The following is a 25,183-nucleotide window of genomic DNA, read 5'->3' as shown; positions in this document are numbered from 1 at the left end:
CAAAAATGCCTGATCATTTTGATTGCTACTAAAACATTTTCTATTCAAATTAATGGCTTCTTACCACAGTCAGAGGATAAAGAGAAGGTGGAGTTAGACATTTCTTGGAGGAGCATAGTGACAGGCTGAGAGGCAATGGACACAAGCTGGAAGATAGAAAATTCTGATTCAGTATGAGGAAAAAAAAATTATGATGAGAGTGGTTAAATCCTGGAGGGGTTGTGAGATCTTTTCCTTGGAGGTGTTGAAGACTCGACTGGACGTGGCCTTGAGTCAACTGATCTATTTAGACCTTTCTTGAGCCAGGGATTGGACTAGTTGGTCTTTGGAGGTCCTTCATTCCAACCTAACTTATGATTCTGTGATTCTTTTATAACAGGTTTTTGTGCTCGGCATGAACTGCAGCGGGTGTTTGGGAACAGGTGACATGCAGAGCACTATTGAACCAAGGAGGTTAGATTCTCTATGTGGCAAAAAGATAGCCTGTCTGAGTTATGGAAGTGGCCCTCATGTTGTTCTTGCTACAGAAGGTAAAGCATGATCTGAATATTGCTTTTTCAGATACGTGTGCTTTAATTAGTCCAGCAGGTGTGAAAGGTCTGTGCTGGTAACATAAGAGAGGAATTGGGATAGACATTCTGGGCTATCAAGTCCAATGTATTTTCATTGGTGAACATGACGTGTCAGCTGGCTCTGTTCATAGCTAGTTCTTTTCAAAAGTTTTTCAAGCTCTGCTTTGATCTTGTTACTACTTTTGGAAGGTTTTTTTTTTTACTTTGCAGTGAAGTTTGGAACTTCTGATTGCTTTTGAAATGCATTAGTGGCTACATTATGCCCATATGTTCTTGTGCCAACATTATCCTTTAGCTAAAATGCATCTTTTCCCTCCTGTACCTACTTTTGGATGTGCTTTAAAGACCAGTTATATTGCCTCTCAGCCTTTTTTTTTCTGTTGTCTCATTGACATTCTATTATCCACATCATGCTAGTGGCCCTTCTGTTCATAATCAAGTACCTTATTCTCAAAGACAAATGACTAATATCATGTTCCCGGTGAGGTTCTGTTAGAGCCTGACTGATGTTAAAATTTGTCTCTCTTTCTCCATTAATGAGGAGAAATCTTTCTGAGTAGTCTAGATTAGATGACTAAAGGTAGGTGAAGGGAATTGTGTTGTAAATGTGTGACTGTTCTTTATATTCAATTACATTCCACCATTTTCTCCAGTCTTCAGGGTAAACCATTCTGGATGCTTTTTATATATGTATCTGTATTCTTCTGAGCTTTGTTGCTGGCAGATCTCACTGACACACTCATACTCCTTACCCAGATGATAACTGAAATATTGCAAAAGAACAGGTCCAGAAGTCATCCTTAATGATTTTTACTCGTAACTCCATTCACATGAATAACTTCCATTCAGCACAGCCTCTTTTAACCTACCTTTCAGACCTTACGTATTTCACAATTTTTGTGTTAATTATTATCATTTCCAGTTTATGTTGTATGTTTCTATGTGGCTGTTTCACCTGTTTACTGAAATTTGTATTCTCATGTTGGTGAAAGGAAGAGAAGGTTGTTTGCTTTTGACAGTATAAAGTCACTAGATTTAACCTGTATTGTAGAGAAATACTTTGCCTTTTTAGTTCTGAGGGAACTCTTTTTAGAAATAAGCAATTTGGTGATCTCTTTAGAAATCTGATGGAGTTGTACATCAAACCTAGCTCTCCTGCAATAATGGTGTAATTTAGGTTTAGAAAATGATGATGATGATAAAATAGACAAGCTGAATGTAGGACAACTATTCAAGTCCTGCACTACTGTAACTAGAAGACACTTGATTTAAAACAGGTGAAAGAAAGTGAGTACGACAAAGTGTTAGCTTCATGGATAATGGGCCAATATATGTACATTAAAGAGTATCAGAAGTACCTGGTAATATCTGTACTCTAGTGATTGTAAATGCTTGGGAACTGCAAAAAGTCATCAGGCTTGTGTTTCCCTTAAGCAGGAGATTTTTTATATTGCCAGTTGGAGACAGAATTTTGCACCAGGTGGACCATCGGTCTAACTCTGTCAGATATTTCTTGCATTCTTAATTTTACTAGCATGTTTCTCAAAATACAGGACATGAACAGTATGTTTAAATAATAAGTATATAATAGTATATTTATTAATAACTAATAGTAAGTTTTTCTTACAAGCATCTTCAGGTATATTGTAAAGGAGTGAAAGCTTGTTACTTGAATTTTCCAAAGTGGGAGACAGTGCCAAGGCATAGGCAAGAAATTTTGATTGATTGTCAGTAACAAAGAAATTGAAATGGGGTCTCCTGACTGTCGTTTCATCCTTTTCTCTTGTGTATTGCACTAGCTCCTTTCTTTTAGCTATATGATTTCCTTTACTAAGATTGTGGTGATACTATCCTTTTGGATTTGTGGTCAACACTGTGTGAAGGTAGCAGTGGTGTGTCCATGGGCTTAAGAGCCCCAAAGGGCAACACTTAAATATGTATATTGTTATTGAATTTGACTTTTCAGTTTGTAATTTTATGTTATGTACTCATTGAAAAAACAGAGATTTTAAACCAGCCTTTTACATTTTTTTAATAGAAGGAGAAGTGTATACATGGGGTCATAATGCTTATAGCCAGTTGGGCAATGGTACAACAAATCATGGTTTCGTTCCCTGTCAAGTCTCTACTAACTTGGTGAACAAGAAAGTCATTGAAGTTGCCTGTGGCTCTCATCATTCTATGGTGTTAACATCTGATGGAGAGGTGAGAATAGCTGGAATAAATCTCTCTTTTCTCTTGACAAAATTCACGTATGTGAGAAACAGGAAAACATGCCGCACCTAGAGCATTAGACCTTGCTTTTTGCTATCCTTACAGTGCTGATGCCACACAAATGTTTGATGAAAATGGAAAACCTGTTAGGGTCTAGCTGCTTTGAAGTGCATGCAGAACAGTGATTTTTGTGCCACATCTGCTTGTAATAAGAAATTATAATTTCTTTGTAGAGGGCAGCCAGTTCCTTTCTATGCTGTACTCTACTGTAAATGCTTAATGATGTTAAAGCTGACATTAATGTAAATCACATTCATGTAAGGAGTTCTGTCCACCAAAGTAAAAAGTTTTCTGTCATTTACTTTGAGGTGCCATTTGTGTCCAGTTAGCCATTCTACTTTGGGTTCTGGAAAACTAGCAATGAATTCTTCCAGCATTAATGTAACTGTCATGTTGCCTCTTACCTTTGATTGGAGGAACATAAAAGAATAGAATATTTAAATATAAGTGGCATATTTTTGATAGAAACAATTAAATTGTAAACCTATGTATCTGCCTAGATCTTTAAAAGAATGCATCCACTTGCACTCAAAATGTAATTTTTTATGCATACAACTTTTTTCTCTCTTGAATATGTGCTTTGAACTGTATGTTATATAGCCTTCTTTTATGACAATTCTCTTACAACAGGTATACACATGGGGTTATAATAACTCAGGCCAAGTTGGATCTGGTTCAACAGCTAATCAACCAATTCCTCGAAGAGTTACCAGCTGCCTACAAAATAAAATAGTAGTTAATATAGCTTGTGGACAGATGTGCTCTATGGCTGTGGTGGAAAATGGAGAGGTAAGAAACTTAAAGTGAATTTTCTGACTGAATTTTATTTTATGTAATATCATGGGATGTAGATAATTTCAAACCTGTCAGTAATGAGTTACTACTCAGAAAACAAGTATACCTTTCCAGACTCCCTCAAATCTACCTGCTTATACTGCGTATAAAAACCTTTGTCATAAATTGTCCTGCACATTCTGAATACTTACGCACATCGTCCTATCCATGCTGATTATACTTTCTTCTTTAGAAAGGAGATAGAGTGAAACAGAGAAAATTGTTCAGTAACATTTGGTTTATGGCTTTTTGGTTTATGAGATTACTCATAAAATTTAGCAGCTATTACTTTGTATCAACTATTGAAGTTGGCTTTGAATTGAAGGAATTCAAGTATCAAATTTCAAAATTTACTTGAAAATACAGTTCTGAAGTAAAAATAGCATTGTGAGGGTCAGGAGCTTTTTATAGATTTTGGGATTAAATCATATCAAATCTATATATGTATATTTAGCATTTCATGCTAGCTTCATTTTCTCTGTAAAAATAACTAAGTGTGTATCACTGTTTTACTGTTTTTTAAAGCTGGTATTATATTCTAGCAAAAATGAAAGTGCTGATTAATACATTATCCCACTGCTGTCTTCAGCATTCATGGAAAAATAAATTATTTTCTATACTAGAGTCTTAAGTATCAAGTGAGAATAATCAGTGAATGCTATTTTAATTTTCAGTGCTCATACATGACACTTCATCTCAAGAAAAAACAGAGAAAATAAAAGTACATTGCAATACCCCTTAAATCCCTCTCATACTTTTTTATCCTCGTTGCAAAGATACGAAGAAGTTGTAGTGTTCTTGTTCTAGTTCATATGAGCTGAAGATTTTGGGCAGCCTACATCCTCTCTAGCTCCATCGCTCCAACCGTTTCAGTTTAGACCTAAGTAGCTGTTGACTGTTTGCAGTAGAACATATGTCACTGAAATTATCAGAGCTCAGTATTTTCCTTTTTTCTTATGTTCAACATAAAGCTGTTAACAGCCTACTCAAACTGTTGTGCATAGCTTCCAGTTTATACTCGGTTTAGTGTGATTTCTCTTCTGTTAGAGGATTTTTGAATGAGAAGTTAGTTCTTTGAAAAAGGGAAGTATTCATGCTGGATTTGCTCTGTGCTGGGAAACAACCATATGAATCACTTATTTTCTACTCTTCATATTAAAATATTGTAGTCTTACATAATCTAACTTTCAAAGAGCAACATGAATATGGAGATTTAGAATTTTAGATGAGCATGCAGTTGGTATTTTTAACAGAAGCAGCATCCAAAATTTCTGGTACAGAAAAACTTATACATGTGTGTGTATATGTATGTATGTATGTACGTTTATATAGGTATGTATATGTGTGTGTGTGTTTGAGTGTGTCTACATATAAAGTACAGATCCTAAGGTGTGGGGACAGGAAATATTGAAGAAAATTATTGCTGTAACACTGAAGTAGTTATATTGCTTTCAAAAGAAGGAGATACTAGCAAACAGTTAAAATCTCTGTCTCTGTTTTTAAGGTCTATGTCTGGGGTTACAATGGTAATGGCCAGCTTGGACTGGGCAGCAGCGGCAATCAGCCAACACCATGCCGAATAGCAGCTTTGCAAGGCATTCGTGTACAGCGGGTATGTGTGTGATGCTCCATGTCAAACCCTTTATGAATAATTGAAAATACGCTAAGGCATATTCTACGTTTATCTCTTTGTTTAAAGTGCCATTTATCAGAATGAAAACATGTATCTTAAAATGGACCTCTGTCAGTAGGCGAGAAACTGTGACCCTGTGGAGTTCCGTGCGAATTTTGCCATTGACTTCAGTGAGGTCAGGATTGTACTTAAAGAGTACTAGGGCGTTAGAAATGTTTGGTCTTTTTTTTCCTGTGAAACTTAATTAAAAAAAAGAAAATCCTGTTACTTTAGTAAATAAGAAAGTCGTTTTAGGCTACCCCATTCTTCATTAACCCCTGTCGTCTTTTCTGGGAAAATACTGCAGTTTAGCATTTTGTCTTTCTGGCAGACTGAATATGACTTTTAGAATTGCAGTCCAGACACAGTGACTAACTGGTGTTTGGAGTCTGAACAGATTGTCTCCAACTGCTTTTGGTCAGCAGTTGGTATGATTCCATGGTTGGTCTTATTCCCGGGTGGTTATTACACTTTACCAAATACCTGGGCTGCCATCAGTGTAACTAGCAAACTGATAACGTCTTTTGACTGATAAGAAATATTTAAAGTAACTGCATGACTGATACTGAAAGGTTTTAGTTGATTTATCCAAAACAGAGGATACTGTCAGGAAAATGACACATTCTGCTAGAAAACGTTAGTTTTGTAACCTAGCGAAAATTTACAAGAGTGTTTTGAACTTTGGATCCTATTTATTACATTTACTCAGGGAAGTTATGGATTTTTTAAATCTTTTAAAATAAACTCATTTAATTTCATAGTTTCACATTCAATTCCTAGGATGGAGACAATAGCTTGACTGGTAACAATTGCTGTTGGAGAATTATGTAATAAAGTGAATATGTATTTATTCTCCTATTTAGAGAGTATGAGTGCTCCAGTAAGTTTGACTTGGGTCCTATTTCCATCCACTTCATTTGCTTGATATCGATTAATACCAGGTTGTAGCCCTCCAATCAGTAAATAACTTAAGGATTTATTTCATTTAAAGCACATCACATGCTTCATGGATGGCAGTGGACTACATGTACTTATGGTATATCTGCTTTGCAGATTATATAAAGATACATGAGCTGGATTTGAACAACCTAAATTGGTTACTGATAGCCATCTAGCTATAATAGGTTACATTAACTCATGCAGAGCAAGGCTGTTGCTGGTAATTTTGGTAATGTATCTGTACGCGGGGCATGTGCTGCATATATAGATTGTAAAGTGGGTATTCAGGCAACCTTATGCGGAGTACCTGAGGAGCAGCTCAGCAGGACCGAGTGGGTTTCCACGAGAGGGTATGCGCTGTTACAGTTGTGTGCTGCCATCAGGTTGGAGAGTTTCATCTCTTCCCTCTCTTTCCTGTCTGGCTGCTCCTGTGTGGGCTTGCTTACCTTGTGTGGGCACTGGTGGTCCTCAGGCCCATCTGTGGAGAGTTTCCTTCCACTGGTGTAAGTTATCTCAGCAAAGGGTCCGCTGAGCACTAGAACTGGCACAGGGAAGAGACAGTTTTGTGTGGCTGGCAGTTGGGGAGGAGAGGAGCAGATAGGGAGACCTCGCCTGTTTTTACAGTGGTAAGCTATTCACGTTGGAGTAGTTGCCCATAGAGCAAGGTCAGTGCAAGACAATCTGCCGACTTCTGCGTTTTTTTCTGCCTACTGTTGATATTTGTCATACAGCTTTCCTTCTTTTTTAATTTCTAGCTCTTCTTTTGCTGTTCTCTTGAGATTATCTGGCAGGGTTCCTCACTGATACATTTTTTCCTCAAAGTCACCTCATCTACTTTGCTTCCCTTTTTAATAAACTTATCTGTATTTGTAATTTTTACACTGGTATGGAATCAGTAACATTAACGTATAGCATAACATGCATTTGTCTGTATTAACTTACTGTTACAACAAAATGAGATTTTTCTTTTTATTATTCCTTATAGGTTGCCTGTGGCTATGCACATACATTAGTGCTAACAGATGAAGGTCAGATTTATGCCTGGGGAGCCAATTCATACGGCCAGTTAGGTACTGGGAATAAAAGTAACCAGTCTTTCCCTACAACAGTTGCTGTGGATAAGGACAGGTAATACTGACAGTCTAGCAGTCAGACATTAGTTGGCATACTCTCAGAAGAGCTACAGAAAATTATGGCATTTTTAATCTATTTTTTTGAAGAAATAGCCTGTAATTTTTTGCAGTGGTTCTTCTGCTAAATGGGAACAGAATTTTCACTGAAAGTGCTTGAATCTGCCCCATAACCATCCTTGTGAAAGAGAAACTGAATGTTCTGAATAGCCCAAATGTGCTATTTTCTGCTTTGGCTCACACTGTATTTTATAGGCCTTAATTGCAGTTTCTCTTCAGTGATGTAGTTTCATTGTTTGAAGTCAACGATAAAAGCTTCATTGTCTCTGAATATAAACTGTATTTTAATATGCTACTTTTGACAAGAAGTAGTACACACAGAAAAAGTGAGGAGTGGACATCTGCAACTTGTGTTATTTCTGCTGTTAAATCTGGCTCATAACCCAGGAGAGAGAGAAAGCGAAGAGTTCTTGCCTGAAAATTTAGCTTAGATTTTTACAAGTTAAATATTTTCCTGTAAGTCCGTGATGAGTAGTGGGGTAGTTATTTCTATTGCTAATGTAAAGCCATGTATATATGTGGCCAGAAATTTGAATCTATTCCTTACTACTGAGGTCTTGATTTTGGCCTCCTAAAGTGAGATGTCCCTCTTAAACTTGCGTCTGTGTACATTATTGTAAGTAAGAGGCAACTCCTCTCTGGTGATGAGACATGGCCTGTTTTTGAATGTTGCTATTTCTTTGTGTGTGTTTGTGCTTTTGCTTAAAATGTAACTGAATTTTTTCCAGATGGTTTGGCTGCAGTTAAAATGTTACCACATTTTAATACAAATTTTAATGTTGTATGCTGCCTTTCCCTTTTGTTGGCTAGAATATGCATTCCTGGTGTCAGTGAGAATATTACCTCACTGAAGCCTGCAAGATTTGTACATACAGCTTTAAACAAGTTGTTTCCCAGCTATTTTCCCCAGGCAGCTGGGAAAACAAGTAAACAAGCAGTAGTTCAGACTGCAAAGCAGTGGATTGTGTAATGTACACAGTGCGAGTTTTGAAATCCTAAATCAACTTCAGGATTGGTGAGATAGCCTAACATAGCTAAAATAAACTTAGAAACAGCTTTTAGTGCTATTTGGTTCTAATTTTTAATTTTCAAAATGAAAGTCTGTTAAACGTAAGTAATAATAATTATATGAGTAATGACACTTCAGTATTTTAATTAAAAGAAGTATGTTTAAATTGTTGGTTTAAAACTGTTACCAATAAGTAAGCAGGAAAAAGGGGTTTTTTAGTTGTTTTTTTGTTTTTTGCGTTTTTTAAATTTTTTTTGAAACACCTTCTCATTTCTTTCTTCATCTTCTCTGAGTACCCCTTCTCTAGAGCTTAATGCAGCCACTCACCTCACTGCCCAGCACCACTGAGGACATTCAGAGACTTGAAACTCATCATAGCTTTGTTTGAGGGAGCCAAGGGGGTCGGTAGAGCATGTGCGGCAGCAGATACACTGCTCTGCTGCAGCAGTGTCTCCTCACTCCCAAGATGCTTTTTTACTGAGAAACTTTCTGAGTGCATGCTGTTTGAAGAAACATTGATAGCCCTTTTAATTTTGTTATGTATGATGGGAAAACATTCTTGCAATTGGAAGTGCATGCATGCTTACAAATATGTTTTGCACCAGAGAAAGACAGGAGGTAGTGAGCTGCTTCACTGCATTTTGTTCTTATGAGAGTGACTTGCGTTTTTCCTTTGCTTGTAAATTCAGAGTTATAGAGATTGCAGCCTGCCACTCTGCTCACACGTCGGCTGCCAAGACCCAGAGTGGCCAGGTGTACATGTGGGGCCAATGCCGTGGGCAGTCAGTGATCCTTCCCCACCTCACTCACTTTGCCTGCACTGACGATGTGTTTGCTTGCTTTGCTACCCCTGCCGTTATGTGGCGTCTTCTATCAGTAGGTGAGCTTAAATATTTTTTGTTTTGACATCTTCTAAACAGAATCATTAGTGCATAAAACAGTTGCATGTATTTGAAGCCTAAATTCAGTTTCTTGCAAAAATTTATACTTGGAAGCATAATCATAATCATGTATTACATATGTGTAAATGGTAATATGGAATTGTAAAAAATTGGTAAGGCCTGATGGCAATGCTAAATGATTGTCTGTTTCATTGACGTGGTTTATTTCTGTGGGGAAATGCCTTGGGTTTGGGAAGGGGTTTTTTTTTGTGTAAACACTGAATGTTACTGTACAGTGGCCATGGCTGGAGAAGCTGAGTTTGAATTTGGAGACGTGAGGGAACCATGCAGAACATTTAGGAACCCTGAAGCTTTCTTTCATGTCTTTAAGTAGACTACTAAGAATGAGGGAGCCAAATTCCCGTGTTCAGAATTGGCCACAGGCACTTAGAGTATCATCACAAGTGATCATAACCTGGGCTTCTGAAGAGACAAGTTGCTGGATCTCAGATATTTGATTAACACTAAGGTCTGCCTTGCTGATCTTGACTAGAAAGAGTTAAGCATATAGCATTGTTTAACAGAGAGTTCATTGTTCAGCTACAAATTCAATCCCATATTGGTTGCTAATAAAGTTACTGGCTTTGCTGACCTAATCAAAGATGAGATTTTTGGGGTTGTCTGTAGATGTCATCTGGGAGCTTAAGCTAAAAGCTAGAATGCAGCAACTTCTTAATTTGTAATTTGAACTGTATTGAGTCCATCATGCTTCCATTCCACTTCTGTACTGCCTTTGTAATTGCTTTTGTGTTGCTATATGCTTTTGTCTGACTCTTTGCTCCGTTGGTGCCTTCTGGATGCCAAGGTAAGGAAATTATGTTAATAGTACTCATATTTCAGCTTTGAGAGACTAGGGGATTAAATGGAGAATCCTGGTCTCAGGAAACTGCTTTGCCAAAATTCATGTTTTAGGCCACAGTCCAAAGACCCCCATTTGCTCTAGGTTGAGGCAGTTGTGCTTTCTAGGGTGGCTTGTTCAGAACTGTAAGATATATGCTTAATTACTGTGGAAGTTCTTAATATTCTTAATATTTGCTTACTACTAATTAGATGTAAATTAGATGTACTGCACTAAAATACCAGGCAATGAGGTGGTTCATTCCATGTAAATATCTGTTTGTCAGTTGTAAGTTCTACATAAAAGTATCTGTAGTTATGTTCAGATTTTTCTTCCATAAGAATTGGTTATTTTATGAAGGAAATGGGACATTATTAGTATATGTAGCTTAATTATAAATTCAGTTATATGTATCTTCTTACGTACGTTAGCAGGGTTCTGGGGCTCTTCAGCTTCCATTTCGTCTTGCTCGGTTAAAATATTATTTCATGCTATCAGAATTTCCCCTCCACTTTTTCTCTTGCCTTTTCTTCTCAGTTTAGTGCAGAGTATTCAGGAATTTTTCAGAGTGGAGGAAGGCAAGAAGCAAAAACTGCCGCTTTCCTTATTTTGTTCCTCATGGAGAAGACAACTGCTTGAGTGAGACTGAAACTGTCTGTTACAGTTTTTCAGTGCTCCTTTCTGCAAATTCACCCTCTCCTACCTTCTTTTACAAATGCTGTTTTAGGTCAGAAATGCTGTTTTACGTTAGCTAAAAGAGCCCTGAGTGGGATTATGTATGATCATTCATGTAATTATCACCTTTATGCTGAAGACTTTCAAGTAACCCATTTATTAATAAGCATATTGCTCATTAATACTCGTAGATATTCACTGTCTTTAACACAGCATCATTAAGACTACATTCATAACTATTTCCCCACACATCTTCTAGTTAGGTGACCATGTGCTGTTTCAGATGAGCCTTCTTGCAGGCTCTAGGAGCTGAGAGTGACTAGTCTCTCCATCGTGTCCCGCCTTGGCGAGTCATCAGGACTGACTCACTGTTGTTTGTCTCCTGATCTAAGTGTAGTGAGAATCATCAGGCAGCTGCATCCTAAGGTCTTAACGTCTAGTGAACTAGGTGCCATGGGCAGCTGCCAGCTTACAGCCCTTTTCCGTCTGTTGTATTCTGGTGCTTCGACACCCAGGCATTCCCCTGCATTCCCCATTCGTGGCAGTTCTAACATTTCTATTACAATTCTTAGCACTGACTGGTAAGGAGTTTTCTTGGCTTTGTGCCTTGTCAGTGTGAACTGCCTCTTCATTTCCTTCTTCTGGTTGCCCTTTCATTGCTGTAACAAATAAAAGCACCTATTTTCCCTCTAAGAAGTTCATCACTGAACCCCACTATATTCAGCTTACCTCTGCTGGCTGTAGAAGTTCATCTGGAGATGCATATTGATGGATGTCTGAATTACCAGGTAACTTTGAAGATAGGCTTCACAACAGGATAGTGCAGGATCCTTCGGACTATTACAGTAGCGCTTCAGCTTTGCATTGGTTGTTAAAATTACTATATTTATTCGGATAGCAGATGTCTGAATAAATAAACCATACTATACAAAATAAGAACTAACAAAGTATTTTACAGTATCATTATTTCAGAAGGGTTTTTTATTATCATTACATTGGCTTCCCCTCCGCCCCCGCCATCCTTTTACCTGTAATCCAATGCATTTTGATAATTATTGCCCTAATTGGGCATACCTGAACATAAGTGACATCCTCTAAATGAAATGGAAAATAATTGTGCTAAACAAGGTGTAACAGTATCAAACTGTGTGTGTGAAGTTTTTTCTAGAGTTTGTGGTGAAGGTCTTTCCATTTCCAGCAGAATACTATTCTTATTTCCAGCTTGGTAGGTTACAGGTCCTAGCATTTATGTAATTTTCTGTAGAGAACAGCTTATTACTGACCCACAAAATTTGTCTAAACCAATAATGTGTATTTATATGGTAAGAAGACAAAATGTTTTCTGGGTTAAGAATGAGGTTTTGGGGGTTTAATTTTTTAGTAGTATTAAAGAAGAAAGTTCTCTGAGCCTACCAAACATGATGGAGATTTGGAAACAGTTCAGGAGATAAAAATTTGTATGCAGACCACGCATGACTTTTCAAGGCTGGCTGGTAACTTTATAATGCAAGTGTCACATGCACAGTGCATACAATATGACACAAACAGGAATATGCAGACATTCACACAAAGAGTGCTTCAAACACCATAAGTCTAGGGAAAACACTTTTTGAATAGACTTGTAACTGTTGGTATTCATCTTTAGGGATATTGTACTGGGCAGTTTCACTGCAACCAGTATGTTGGTTATATAATAGCTTTATTTCTGCTGTAAGATAATGTCTCCTCACGGGAGTATTCTAGAAAATCTTACTGTGATTTTTTTGTTGACCTTTTGGGTATCTTATAATAACTAACACTTTTCATTTAGAATAATTTACCTAGTAATGATGGATAGCATTTGCTATCAGATGCAGCATTAAATTTCTGAGACTATGTTGTTGTTTTTTTTTCTTGCCTTATATAGATGACTTAGAAGAGTGGGACTTACTTTTTTTTAATAGGGATATTTGTTTGGAGTAGGAAACTAGTATTTATTTGCTTTTCCGGGGGCTCATACTGAACACATAATCTGCTGGGTTTTTTTACTAGCCTTAAAGAGATTGCATGTTTATTAATAGTGTTAATTGCTGACAGATACCCAGGATGTTATCATGAGAGATGCTTGTATTACTTACTACTTACTATTAATTCCTCTTTTTATTCTAGAGCCTGATGACCATCTAACAGTAGCCCAGTCACTAAAGAAGGAATTTGACAACCCTGAAACTGCAGACCTGAAGTTTCTAGTGGATGGAAAATATATTCATGTTCATAAAGTTCTTCTCAAAATTAGGTAAGGCACAAACTGTATAGTTTAATATTAACTAAACTGTATAGTGTAGTCCACTGTGCTGAGTAATTACTGCTCAAAATTCTTGACTTATTCTTACAAAGTCCCTTTTTCCTCAGCCATGGGATTCACCTGCTATTCTTTATTGTTATTCTCTTTTCCTCATTTCCTCACTGCTTGGAATTACCATCCTGCTTACTACCAGCCTTTTCATCACTTTCCTCCATCTGACCTATATCCTCCTTCATGCCACCTAAACAGCCTTGACCCTGATTTCTAATAACCTTTTCCTGCTGAGGAAAAGGCTCACTTCTTGCTGCTCCCTTCCCAGTAGTTTGAATCAGTTTTTCCTCCTTTATATGCTTGGCTTCTTCCACTGGGATGATTTGAAGATTTTATGTTTATTCTTGCCTGCCTTTCTTTCCTTCTGCAGGACGCTTCAGTTGTTTCAGCAACTTCTATCTATAGATGCTCTTCAGATTATCTTTGTTTCCTTTTTTGTCAGATTTCTTATCCTACTTGTTTTAAACCTTCTTGTCGGTGAATGTGAATTCTAAGCTGGCTTCTCTTTTTGTTTTTACAGTTTTTTGCAAATTAACACCACTTTACAATGAGATTTGACGTACACAGATCTAACCACATTGTTATTAACATGCAGAGATTAGTTTGTTATTGCTGATGCAGTTTCTACTAGGGTGTTCTAGAGACACTGCTTTAGATCTCTTCCATCTTGCTGACTGCTTCTGCTCCATCCTCCTCATTGTTACAATAGGTTTTTCTCTTTGCTATTTTCTTTCTCAAAATGCTTGGCTATCTCATCCTGCTTATCACCACTTTCGTCTTCCTATTTTTGCTCCTGAGTCCCATTAGTGATTTCTTGTATATTACTGCATAAAATTAAAGTTCCTTGTTAATTCTTGGCTGCCCCTTCTGCTCTCCTCTTACTACTCCAATTACCTGTGTTACTATTTTCTTCCCTTTACTGGTTTCATTACTTGTACGTTACACTCGTGCCTATAGTCCACCCTCTTTGTTTGGAATGCCACGTGTCCTTCATCAGATACCACTTCAAATCTTGTGTATCCCCAAAACGTTTCTGAGGTTCTTTTTCCTGATAAGCTGACTATATGTAACTTTTCCTTATTTCTTTTTTCTTGCTCTACTTTCCTCAGATTATGTGGCATTCTGGGAAGGAAATGTGTCTTATTGTAAAATGGATTTAAATGTATGGCATTGTCAAAATAATATGCAGGAATAATAAAGCATCAGGCACAGTCTGTAGAATTAATATTTTCTTTAAGCCTTATAGTCTCATGATGCAACTGGATCAGAGGATAATGTATTTAACATGGTATTTTGCAGCATTCAGCCTGTTTCAGAGCATTGTCATGAATGCAGCGCTGGTAAAAGTTCCTTTTCATTATCTGGTCATTTCTTTACCGCTTATGAAGACTTTTTTCCATCTTGTTCTATGCCTCCTGTTGAACTAGATCATATTGTTGGTGGTTATTAGCTTGCGATGGTGGTGAAATGGCAGGGCAACGCCCAGCTCAGTGAGAGGCTGGCCAAGCAACACACTGCCTGCAGAAACAGATACGTACGGGTATGTGGGTGGGACTCCTCTGCTCTGCATTTAGCCAGCCAAAATTAGCTGTCTGGTCTGTCTCTGCTGAGTGAGAGAGAGAGAATGGGGGAGAGGCATGCCAAAAGATGAGACACTCCAAGGTACTTTGGAGACTGAAGGATGAGTACCAACTGATTTTTATTTATTTTTAAGGGAGCAATGTGCACCACCTTTTCTCTGACTTTTTACTTTTGTGTGGCGCCACACAAAATAGACCATTCCCAAGGTCTATTCCACAGCTGGATGGATAGCATGGTCACCACCACTTAACGTGAAGCTCAGGGAAACAAAGCAATGGGGTTTGGTCTGCCTCTTCCAATGCCAGAATGTGGTACAAGATGTGGCAGAAGCTAGATAATGACCTTTTAATTCTTTATTAATTTGACTTGATGTTTATTTATTTTATTAAAAAAAAAATACTAAGAAAAAAAATTCTTTAAATAACCAGTAAAATCAAATGTGAAAAAGGTAAATTAAGTGATAAAAGAAATAATTATTTTTATTTGTATCTAAGTTATGCTGTCTTTACGATGTAGACTTGTCCCAGTGTCATTAAAAGGAAACCAACCTACCTTTTACAAAAAAGTTTTAGTAAAAGAAAAACAAATTCTGATGTGGGAGAGTTAGAAAGTAAGTAGTGCTTTTTCCTTGTTTGTATCTTGTCTGTCACAAAAATATTCAGACTTACAAGAAAAAAGATGATGAAAGATCTGGGTGAGAATGTCTTCACTTTAAATATTTTAATCCCTAAGTATAATGATTAAATCTAACGCTAAATTGTGTATGGACTCTGACACTGGAACAAATGTTATCTCAAGTATTCCCTCCTTACTAGATCATGTTGGAGAAAGCAGGTTGAAATGTCAGAATTGTCTAACTTAATTGTAAAGTTTTATCTGTTACAAGCCAGGTAATAAAATTCATAGTTAATGTATAACATATTTAAGAAAATGACATCAAAAACACATGGACCATCCTTAAAGCTATTGTAAGTAGAAATGGAGCCTACTATAAAATATTAATAACAGAAATAAAGGAAAATTCTGTATTATGTTTATAAGGCTTATAAGGCTTAAAGAAATCAATGGATTCAAACCAAGAAGTCATGTAGCTAGAGTTTATGGTTTTGTATTTAGTCTGTTATGACTGATTTTTTTTTTATCAATTTCTTGCTGCAACTCATCTTTCAAGCTTAACTCTTTACAGTATACAATCTTTGTTCATGTTTTGTAGGTGTGAACATTTTCGTTCCATACTGAATAATGATGATGAAATTATAGAAATGAGTGAATTCTCTTATCCTGTTTACCGAGCCTTCCTGGAATACCTGTATACAGACAACATTAGGCTCCCTCCTGAAGATGCAATAGGTATTTGCCGTAAATGGAAATAACTCTAGGTTGCTGTTTCTGAAAAGTTGGGTTTCTGTGTCATAACAGGGTGAGGAAAGCACGGCTTGTTAATTTTAGTTTTATTAGCACTTAAATCTTGAGTTTGGCAGGTGTCAGGAAGAAGGGATGCAGTAGCAGGAAACATGCCCAAGGAGAATTGGTGGTGGGGATGCAATAAGATCAAAGATGCAATGTTCAAAAAGAACTCATTGTTTCTCAGACTAAGAACTTTTTTTTCCTTAAAAAGGCACTAATGCCATACTGAAACTTTTCTGTTTGAGTAGCTGTGGCAATTTGATCATGAGTGAAAAGGGAGCTGTTCCCTGCATGAATTTCAGAGGATGTAAGTCACTAATTGATGCCTTGAATGAGATACATTACAGTGAACAAGATGACAGAACACTTGTATAGTAATAAAAGGGTCCCTTTTTGATATGTCTTTTTGAGGACCTTTAAAAATGCACACATCATCTAGGGGAAAAAAATAGAACAAGTCTTTGATCAATTCAGCCTAAAACAATAGGGCAATTGATTAATTTGAAAAGAAATATATATGTTTTGCACCAGGATAGTTAAAGCTGTATGAATTCCATACATGAATTCATACATTCCATACATGCATGAATTTTCACAGGACTGCTAGATTTGGCAACACTGTATAGAGAAAACAGATTGAAAAAGCTTTGCCAGCAAACGATCAAACAAGGCATTTGTGAAGAGAATGCCATTGCTCTTCTTTCTGCTGCTGTCAAATATGAAGCTCAGGTAAGGAGAACTTCTCTTCAGGCAAACTGTTGTTTTCTGAGAAATGAAACTGTTTAATTTAAACATAACTGCATGTAACTGATGAGGCATAATTACTGCAATTTCCCTTTCTGGCTTCCCAGACGTTTGTTTTCGCCTTTTTAAGTTATAAAAAAATGCAGCTACTAGCGTTTTCTTCCTGGCCTTTTGGCTTGCACCTGTGAGTCAGGATTCTTAATCTGCTTCCTGCCTTGTCATCTGGCACGGCATGGCATGCAGATTTCTCACTGCCATTTACTTCTCCACCTTTGGATTTTGCTTTGCCTCTTCACTTCCTGAGCTCTCCAGCTGATCATTTTGTCTGCTGGTGTCTGGTACCACTTTTAACAGGCAGTGGGAGAATTTACCTGTAAAGTTCCTCCCTATTTACACTTGTGCTTATATAAAAAATCCACTTTCGCCATGTTGTTTACAATGAATCGTGCTGACACGCAATGAATTACCTGTTGTTATTCCTCTCCCGTATCCTGTCATCTGGTCTGCCCTTGGCTCTGCAATATGTCACCAGCACTCAACCTGTTATCAGCAGCACTGCAAGCGCTTTTTTTGTAAACAGACAAATACTTTCAAAGATGTTTTTCTTTTCTCAACTTCTTAGTGCTATGCTGATTGTGGAAATAATGATGTGGTAGTTTTTATTATTCAAGAAGCCTGTGTATGTATTTTAGACTTAGTAGCCGTTGTTATAACTGAGCGTGTTAGTTGAGAGGTCCTCAGCTTTCTGTTCAAGATTTCTTCTGCTTTGTAAGAATGAAATTAATATAGCCAAACAGAGAAGATTACCTATTAGAAGACCCAAAATATGTAGCTGGTAACAACGTTTTTTAAAAATACCTGTTTTTTGCTTTTGCCTGGCTGTGAAATGTAGGATGATGTTTGAAAGCAGGAGAGGCTAGAAGGGTAATACGACGGATTAAGAAACAGTTCCAGGTATAGGAAGCAAGTAGAAAGAAGGGACTGAAACAAAAACTGAGTAAAAAATGTTGCAGTAGTCTGTGCTGTATGGAGGCAGCGTACTAGATGAGATGAATTTGTGTGGGGATTGTAAAGAGGAGGCCAGAAGTCAGTGAGTTTTGTAAATCAAAATTATTAGATAATAAGATTATCAGCTGCCAGTTACAAGGCAGTTGTAACCAAGGTATCAGTAAGGGAAGGCACGAACAGCTGAGGCAAAGAGGAATTGTACTTTCAATGTGTTGTGGTGGTAGAAGCGCAGCATATCAGGGAAGACTGGACAGGAAGGGAGGACCAAATCATTTGATTCTCCTCGCAGCGGAAGTTTTCATCGAAAGTTTACTCTGGAGTTTCTCCTCTTACAAGGCTTATCAACAGTTTTGAATGTCTCCAAAGCAGAAGTACCTTTAGTTGTTAACCTGTGTCAGGTGAAGTCGTTAAAGAGTAGTTAAAGATACATTTGTGTATTGTGAAGTACTACAACTAGCCTGGACAAAGTACTAGTTTATAGTGGCTGAAACACAATAAACTGGATTGGCTAGATGACTAAATATATATTATCTTCCTCTTCCTTCTATGATTCAGCGTTTTATTCTGTATACCTAGCATTCTTTCAAAACATGTAATATTTTAACACGATCATCAGATGATGAATTGGTTCACCTGCCCCAGGTGCAGCATGTGCCAAACTCAGGAGTGCATTGTTGCCCTCCTCCCTACATCCACAGCTCAGAAAGGGCTATAGTAGAACTGCTTCAGAGAAGTGCAGCAAAGACTTCTTTATCAAACATATGGGATAGTCTGTCTAAGGAGTCGTGAAGTAAGCCAGGATCTTTTAGCGTACTACATTAATATAGTAAAAATTGGTTTGAGAACCATGTGCAGTGTATCAGCACTTCAGTAGAAGACTGTCCAGAAGAGGCATGGTATTTTGGAAGTTTGAAAAGATAGAATTAATTCAATTTTTTGTCATTAAATGTGAACACTGCAAGTGCAAGATTAAAATGCTGTGTCATCTGCCATTAACATATCAAATTAACTGAGGACTGACTTGGCTACTGTATGCATCTGTTTGTTAGCATTAAAAATGCTTGAAAATATTTTGTCCTACCCTCAGAAAATACAAAGAGTTGCTGCTACAAATTACTTTAAAGCATATTTCTAATACACAGTGCAGCAAATTTTAGATTAGTCATCTTCTATATAAGAGAATTAAAAGCCAGTATTTCTTGAAACTGCAAAATTAATGATCAGAATTCTGTGATATTTATGGTCCTTTTCATAGACCAGTACCAGAAAAGGCAGCTGCTGTTCATTTTATTTAACGTAAAAGTTTGCACATCATTGACTGTAAAGCAACCCAGGTTCAGAGCTCTGCTGAAACTTAAGCTGTCAGTGTCTTTGATCTTCTACATTTTTTATTTCTTCTACATTTTTTATTTCTTCTTCTTCTATTCTCATTCCTTTTCTTGCTTTTCCAGCACTTTTTGATGAGAGATACAATTTACTTCTGTGCATTGTTGCTGTTATTTCTTTTTAAAGGGTATTTTATGCTGCTTGGCCTCTGTTAAAGCTTTAGGTACATCTTGACAGGGGCAATAGACTTGAAACATTCAATCAAAGCAAAAGGTTTCAAAGGGAAATGCGCAGGTATTCTGCTAGATTTCTTTCTACTCTAAAGCCCTGGCTGCAATGTTTGTGTAATTAACATGGACTAAAACTGGCACGGATTAAGAGACGCCTTTTTGCTGTAACTCTGGAAGAGTTTGTAGATCATGGATCATACTGCCAATTTAGACTTGCCTTGCTGCTAGCTCCAGCTCTGCTTGCTGCAGAAGGTAATTAATTTTCCTTCAACCGCAAATTGTTGCATAGGAACCAGCAAAAGGGGATTGACCCAGTGCATGGAGAGAAGGATTGCCACTGTTGTGAGGACTTTCAGTGGGCAAAATTTGCTGTGTGAAATCATGGTAGTATGGTCTAATGGCTTGTACCTGTCCTGTGCTGAACATCTGAACATCCTGTTACAGCATCCAGGGCAAGACAGAACCGTTTTTGCTATCCAGGTATCCCAGTTCCTAGATAGGGACACACAATTCCTAGGTTTGCCACAAAGGACGCATGTATCCTAACATCCAGTTTGTGTTCAGTGAGCATCATTGAATGTTACATCATATTTTGCTTTATTTTCTGCAAGACTAGGATATCTGCTGTTTTTCACAGGACCACTACTGAATTCAGTGCAGGGAGGAAAAGAAAGGAGTTACTGATGCTCTAGTAGTTGTATGTGGGGAAAGTCGATGTTTTCACTTATTAATAACTTTTCTAATGAGCTCAGTAAATGTGATGGAGTTCTAGAGTCGATTTAGGTGGCTACTCCTGTTTTATCAGAGTGGGTTTATTGAATAGATTGTATGAACAAATTTCATCCTATCATTTGTGATCTAATCAAACTGATCAGAAAAGGGATTGGTAATGTGAACTATATCTGGTGTATTCTCCGCTAATTAAATGACAGATTTGAAAAAGAAAAATAATAACTTTGCTATAGTCATTCATATTACAAATTACCTCAATTTGTTCCTAGGACTTGGAAGAATTTTGCTTCCGATTTTGCATAAACCATTTAACTGTTGTTACACAAACTCAAGGCTTTGCAGAAATGGACCACGACCTCCTGAAAAACTTCATTAGCAAAGCAAGCAGAGTGGGAGCATTCCGAAATTGAGGTCTGACTACCACCAAGCTGAAGAGCACGTTCTCTTCCCTCCTGGAAATACTTCTCCTTTGGAGAACTTATCCATGGTCAGAATGTGCAAAGGTTTGGAAAGGAAGACTCGGTGTCCATCAGCTTAGGAGATGTGTAAAAGTCTGCTAACATATAGGTTTTGTAAAGATGGCTACAGCATAGATGTATGGTGAGAGTTCATAGCCAACAGTCAGAATTTAACATCAAAAATCTAATGCAGTAACTACCCTTTCCCACTTAAAGTCAAGCAAACTAAGCTATCATTATCTTTGTTTTGAGTTTTTTCTTTTTTTTTTTTTTCAAACAACCTGCATTTGGATTTTATCGACAGTGACCTGTTTGCTGCTAAAACTTTCATAGTATACTTTTATCACCAAACTAAGCTAATATGCCATAGTGGGCTTCTTTTTGCCTGGTTTATTATCCGGTGAAGACAGATACAAACTTGTTTTTCTGAACATATGATAAAGTAATACAAATTCTTTAGGATGAGAGGCTTTCTGATTGGTAGGAGGATATGTCTCACTTGGTGTTTATTTGGAGTGTAAATACATAAGCCATGAAGAGCTTCAGCTGGATATTACAGTTTTGAGTTCCTGGCACTTACATCCATTGTTCTAGACAGAATGAAAAGAATCTTCCTTTCCATTACACCAAGCATGTTCCCTGGCACCCCAGTGGGCCAGGAAGCATTCACAGTATTTGTCTGGACATGAATTACTGTGCCGTGTGTTTTGGTACTGAGAAAACCATCTGGTTGCTTGTTACCAAGAAAAAGAAACCCAAATCCAAAAATCTCAAGGAAAGGGAAGTTCCACTTGAGGTTTTTTTATTCCTGTCTTACTATCTATCCCCAGATAGCTCATCTTAAGAAAAATGGAGAAAAAGGTAGTTTTGAAGTGATGAAATGGGTCGTACAATTAAAACATAGGAGTGAAACTCACATTATTTCCACGTGGCAATAAGGACACCTTGTCCAAATACATTGTTTCAGGTTCTCCTTTGGTCAGTGCTGCGAGGTGACCATACCACGTACCTTACATGCCTTTTAGGTGAGAGGAGTTGCCCTCTGGACATGCCTCTCTCTCATCACTGATCATCGAGAGGACCAGATGGCTAAGGTAGAGTAGGTGCTTAATTTCTGACTGAAGTGAGTTAAGATGAAACCCCACCCAGTGTTTCACGGAGGGAGGCTTGCCCCATTACAGAAGATGCTGAGCTCATGAAGCATTTACTTGAATTTTCTAATAGGCAACTGTGAATTAACCCTGAGAAATTATTTCTCTTAAAAGTTTGACCGGGTGAAGTGGCCTTAAGTGCCTTTTGTAGTATTTTACAAATGGCAAAGGCAAGAAGCTGGATGACCAGGCTCAGTACACTAGTAAGTCATGCGACCTTCCTTCAGATCCTTGCTGTGCCACAGAATCCTTCAATGACTTTTTCTAATCCTCAAATGTGGTTTCTAAGAACCTAATTCTCTTAAATGATCGCAGCCTCATTTTCTCATTTCTAAAGTAGAAATAACTGTTCTTTATTGTATTGGAGGATCATTTCTCAAACAATCCTGTTCCGTGAGAAGAAGGAGGAGGAGGAGAAGCACATCTTCAGGGAAGAAAATGAGAAGTAGTGAGTAGTGCCTCTCTTCACATCAGTCCCTGCGGGGGTGAGTTGAAGGGTGAGGCATGCAGACAGCAGAATTTACTTAGGAAGAGGGCCATAAGCAAATTATTTTGGAAAATGCTGTGGTAAAAAATCACTTGTGTGTGAGACATTTGCCTCAGACTGTCACTGGAAATGTATTGGATCATCTACTGCTAACAAGCATGTTCTGCCACCCTCTCAGTGACCAGTACAACTTCCTCCAGCAGCATAAGTCCATACTTCAGCAGCTGTGTCAGTATTTTGTATTCAAACAGAACTAGTCAAAAACTTTCCAGTACATAATGCAGTTTCATCAAAACCACAACTTCCCTGGGGGAACGAGATGAGTTTTGGTAAGTTTGTGTTGAAAAGCACTTGGCTCAGGCAGACAGATAGAGGTTAACGCAGACAGTACAACAGTATCACGGTAGGGCACAACTTACTGCAAACCTTACACGATACCGCCCGACACTAGTACCAAAGCATAGACACAAGGCAATTCTACGTAAGCCAGGGACGGGTCATTCCAGATGTTTTGCTTAAGCCAGGGATGGCTGGAGCGAAGTCTGCCTCTTTCAGTCCTGGGCTCAAGAACTGCCGGATTCACCTGCCAGCATTTTCTTAGCCGCAGCAGCACACCCGAGGGTGTGCTGCCACAGGCCAGCCTTTGGGTAGCAGCTTGTGCTGGATCCTGCCCCACATCCACGGCATTGCGCTGGCACGCAGCCAGCCGCACTAGGAAGTGGAACCAGCTGGGCACCCGTGCCACTTGTAACAGCCTTTCGGTCACCGCGGCCTTCCCAAGAAATGTACTATAAAAGGTCTCTCCAAATGTTTCTGTTGTTTTACTTAAAGAACTAAACCAAAACTGTAAATGTGAAATGATTGTTTTTAATTCGACGTCTGATCAAAAACATTCTCTGCTTAATGAAGAGCCTGGTTCCCTGGAGACACCACTCCATTGAGTGACAGCACTGGAGTGTGGTACCACCCTCCTAAGCTGGCTCAAGTTCATAACGCAGTAGTTCAACAACTACTGTAGTCAAAATGGCGTGCTTTCTTAGCAAGGCATTTTTGGCTTAATGTAACCAATAGTGCCATTTTTCTTCGATTTATTTCCTTCCTGCTCTAATTTCCAACCTACTGTACACATTAAAGCCTAGTTGCAATTTCAGATTGACGAAGCCGGTAATTTGAGAAAAAGCATCTCTGGACTGAATGAAGGGGATTCTAAAGATCCCGTGTGTCACTGGTGGCTTTTATTCATGCAGTATGTACCCTCTGACCTGGATGTGATAGCATTACATTCATGGAGACTTTATTTATTTTTTTTTTTTTAAACTTTCATTGGCATGCACTTTCCTTGGCACTTAAAGGTCAATGTTTAAAAAAAACATATCAGCTTAGGTGGTTAAACATCAATGCATGTATATAAATATGTGCTTGAAATCCAATCGTGGGACACTTTAGAAGAAATGAGGGATGCGTTTCATCATTGTGAGATGGTCTGCAACAAACTTATGTTTGTGGATCTTGTAGCTTAAATACTTATTAAGTATTTAAGTATGTAAGTATTGTTCTGTTTTAGGACACCACAGACAAAAAGGTATTTACTAAGAAGTGAAAATAAGGTCAAGCATAAGCTGTATCTGGGGTTTAAATAAAGAGGGATGTTCCACATTGCAGAATCCAGGTGGATAACTTTCTGAATCAAATGAATTTGAAAGAAAAAGAAATGACAGGGATAGGGGTCATTTAAAGGTGCTCTTAAGTTACTGAAGCAAAGAGCCAGCATTGCATTGTCATCCCATACCCACCTCAAGAGTTTTATTACAATGCCTGGTAACTATGTAAACTGCTGTATTTACGTGATCTGAACAATTTCCATGGGCTTTCCTTGTAAAGCAAAGCATTTAATTACCCCCATAGAGACAGGACTCATTGGCTACCACCTAATGATGTAGAAAGTTTACAGCCTGAACATAAAATTATGTTTTGATTTCTTGTTTCTTTATAAACTTGCCTGGTTTTAATAGACCATTAATAAAAATGCCATAATATTTAAAAAGTATGAGTCAGATTTTTTCCTTTCTTTTCAGTAAAAGTGAAGAAAGTCCGACACTTGTAAACTAAGTTGACTATGTCGTTAGTAGTGTGGGAAAAAAAGAAATAAAACAGAGATAGTATTTCAGAGAGATACTTCAAAGACTGTTTGTGTTCTTCAGGAGATAACTGCCACCAGATGAAGTATTTGTAAGCAGAATGAAAACTGAGTCTGCAAAAAAAGAGCTGGAGAATTTGCATAAGTGTATTTCCACCTTTCAAAGAAATTAATGCCCTAGTGACTTAATGATTAATAAAACGGTCCTCAAAACACAAAGAATTGTTTCTGAAGCAAATGTACATCATGACCAGCTTATTTGTTACATTTTAAAATATTTCAGCTTGTACTTTGCACACAGCCATGATCTTCTCCAGCTGTTTTACATCTGACACAGGTTATCTTCCTGCAGCCACTCCTGTACCTGAAAACACACAGATTACACATTCTGTGACACGTCAGAACAAACAGCATTTGGAAACAGGGGACAGCAGCAAGAGATTAAGGGATAAAACTGCAAATAAAGACGCTGGGAGTCAGCTCATCTGTCTCGAGATGACTACACAGCCAAGCCACAGATTAAATTCCCCTCAGTCTTAATGGAGAGAAACAGATCTCTCCGAGATGCATTTCACATGACCTCATTTTACACGAACAGCTTAGGCAGAGACAAGTTTTCTCCACACATGTACGTTTCTCCACT

At 37.8% G+C, this 25,183-nt stretch overlaps 1 protein-coding gene across 1 annotated transcript in view; it reads left to right on the top strand.

The window, feature by feature from the left end:
- Nucleotides 1-24,447, top strand: part of RCBTB2 (RCC1 and BTB domain containing protein 2) — a 35,398-nt gene extending 10,951 nt beyond the window's left edge. Inside the window, exons 4-13 of the mRNA XM_075139606.1 lie at nucleotides 380-530; nucleotides 2,611-2,777; nucleotides 3,477-3,635; nucleotides 5,185-5,292; nucleotides 7,277-7,419; nucleotides 9,180-9,370; nucleotides 13,093-13,219; nucleotides 16,074-16,210; nucleotides 16,866-16,996; nucleotides 20,577-24,447. Of these exons, the coding sequence (XP_074995707.1) occupies nucleotides 380-530; nucleotides 2,611-2,777; nucleotides 3,477-3,635; nucleotides 5,185-5,292; nucleotides 7,277-7,419; nucleotides 9,180-9,370; nucleotides 13,093-13,219; nucleotides 16,074-16,210; nucleotides 16,866-16,996; nucleotides 20,577-20,717 (1,455 nt within the window). The 3' untranslated portion in view covers nucleotides 20,718-24,447. The remainder of the gene's footprint in view (nucleotides 1-379; nucleotides 531-2,610; nucleotides 2,778-3,476; nucleotides 3,636-5,184; nucleotides 5,293-7,276; nucleotides 7,420-9,179; nucleotides 9,371-13,092; nucleotides 13,220-16,073; nucleotides 16,211-16,865; nucleotides 16,997-20,576) is intronic.
- The last annotated feature ends 736 nt before the right edge of the window (nucleotides 24,448-25,183 follow it).

This window comes from Calonectris borealis, chromosome 1 (assembly GCF_964195595.1).
Source record: "Calonectris borealis chromosome 1, bCalBor7.hap1.2, whole genome shotgun sequence".
Taxonomy (NCBI): Eukaryota; Metazoa; Chordata; class Aves; order Procellariiformes; family Procellariidae; genus Calonectris; species Calonectris borealis.
The sequence above is the reverse complement of the archived record's forward strand: the minus strand, read 5'-3'. Positions and strand labels throughout refer to the sequence as shown.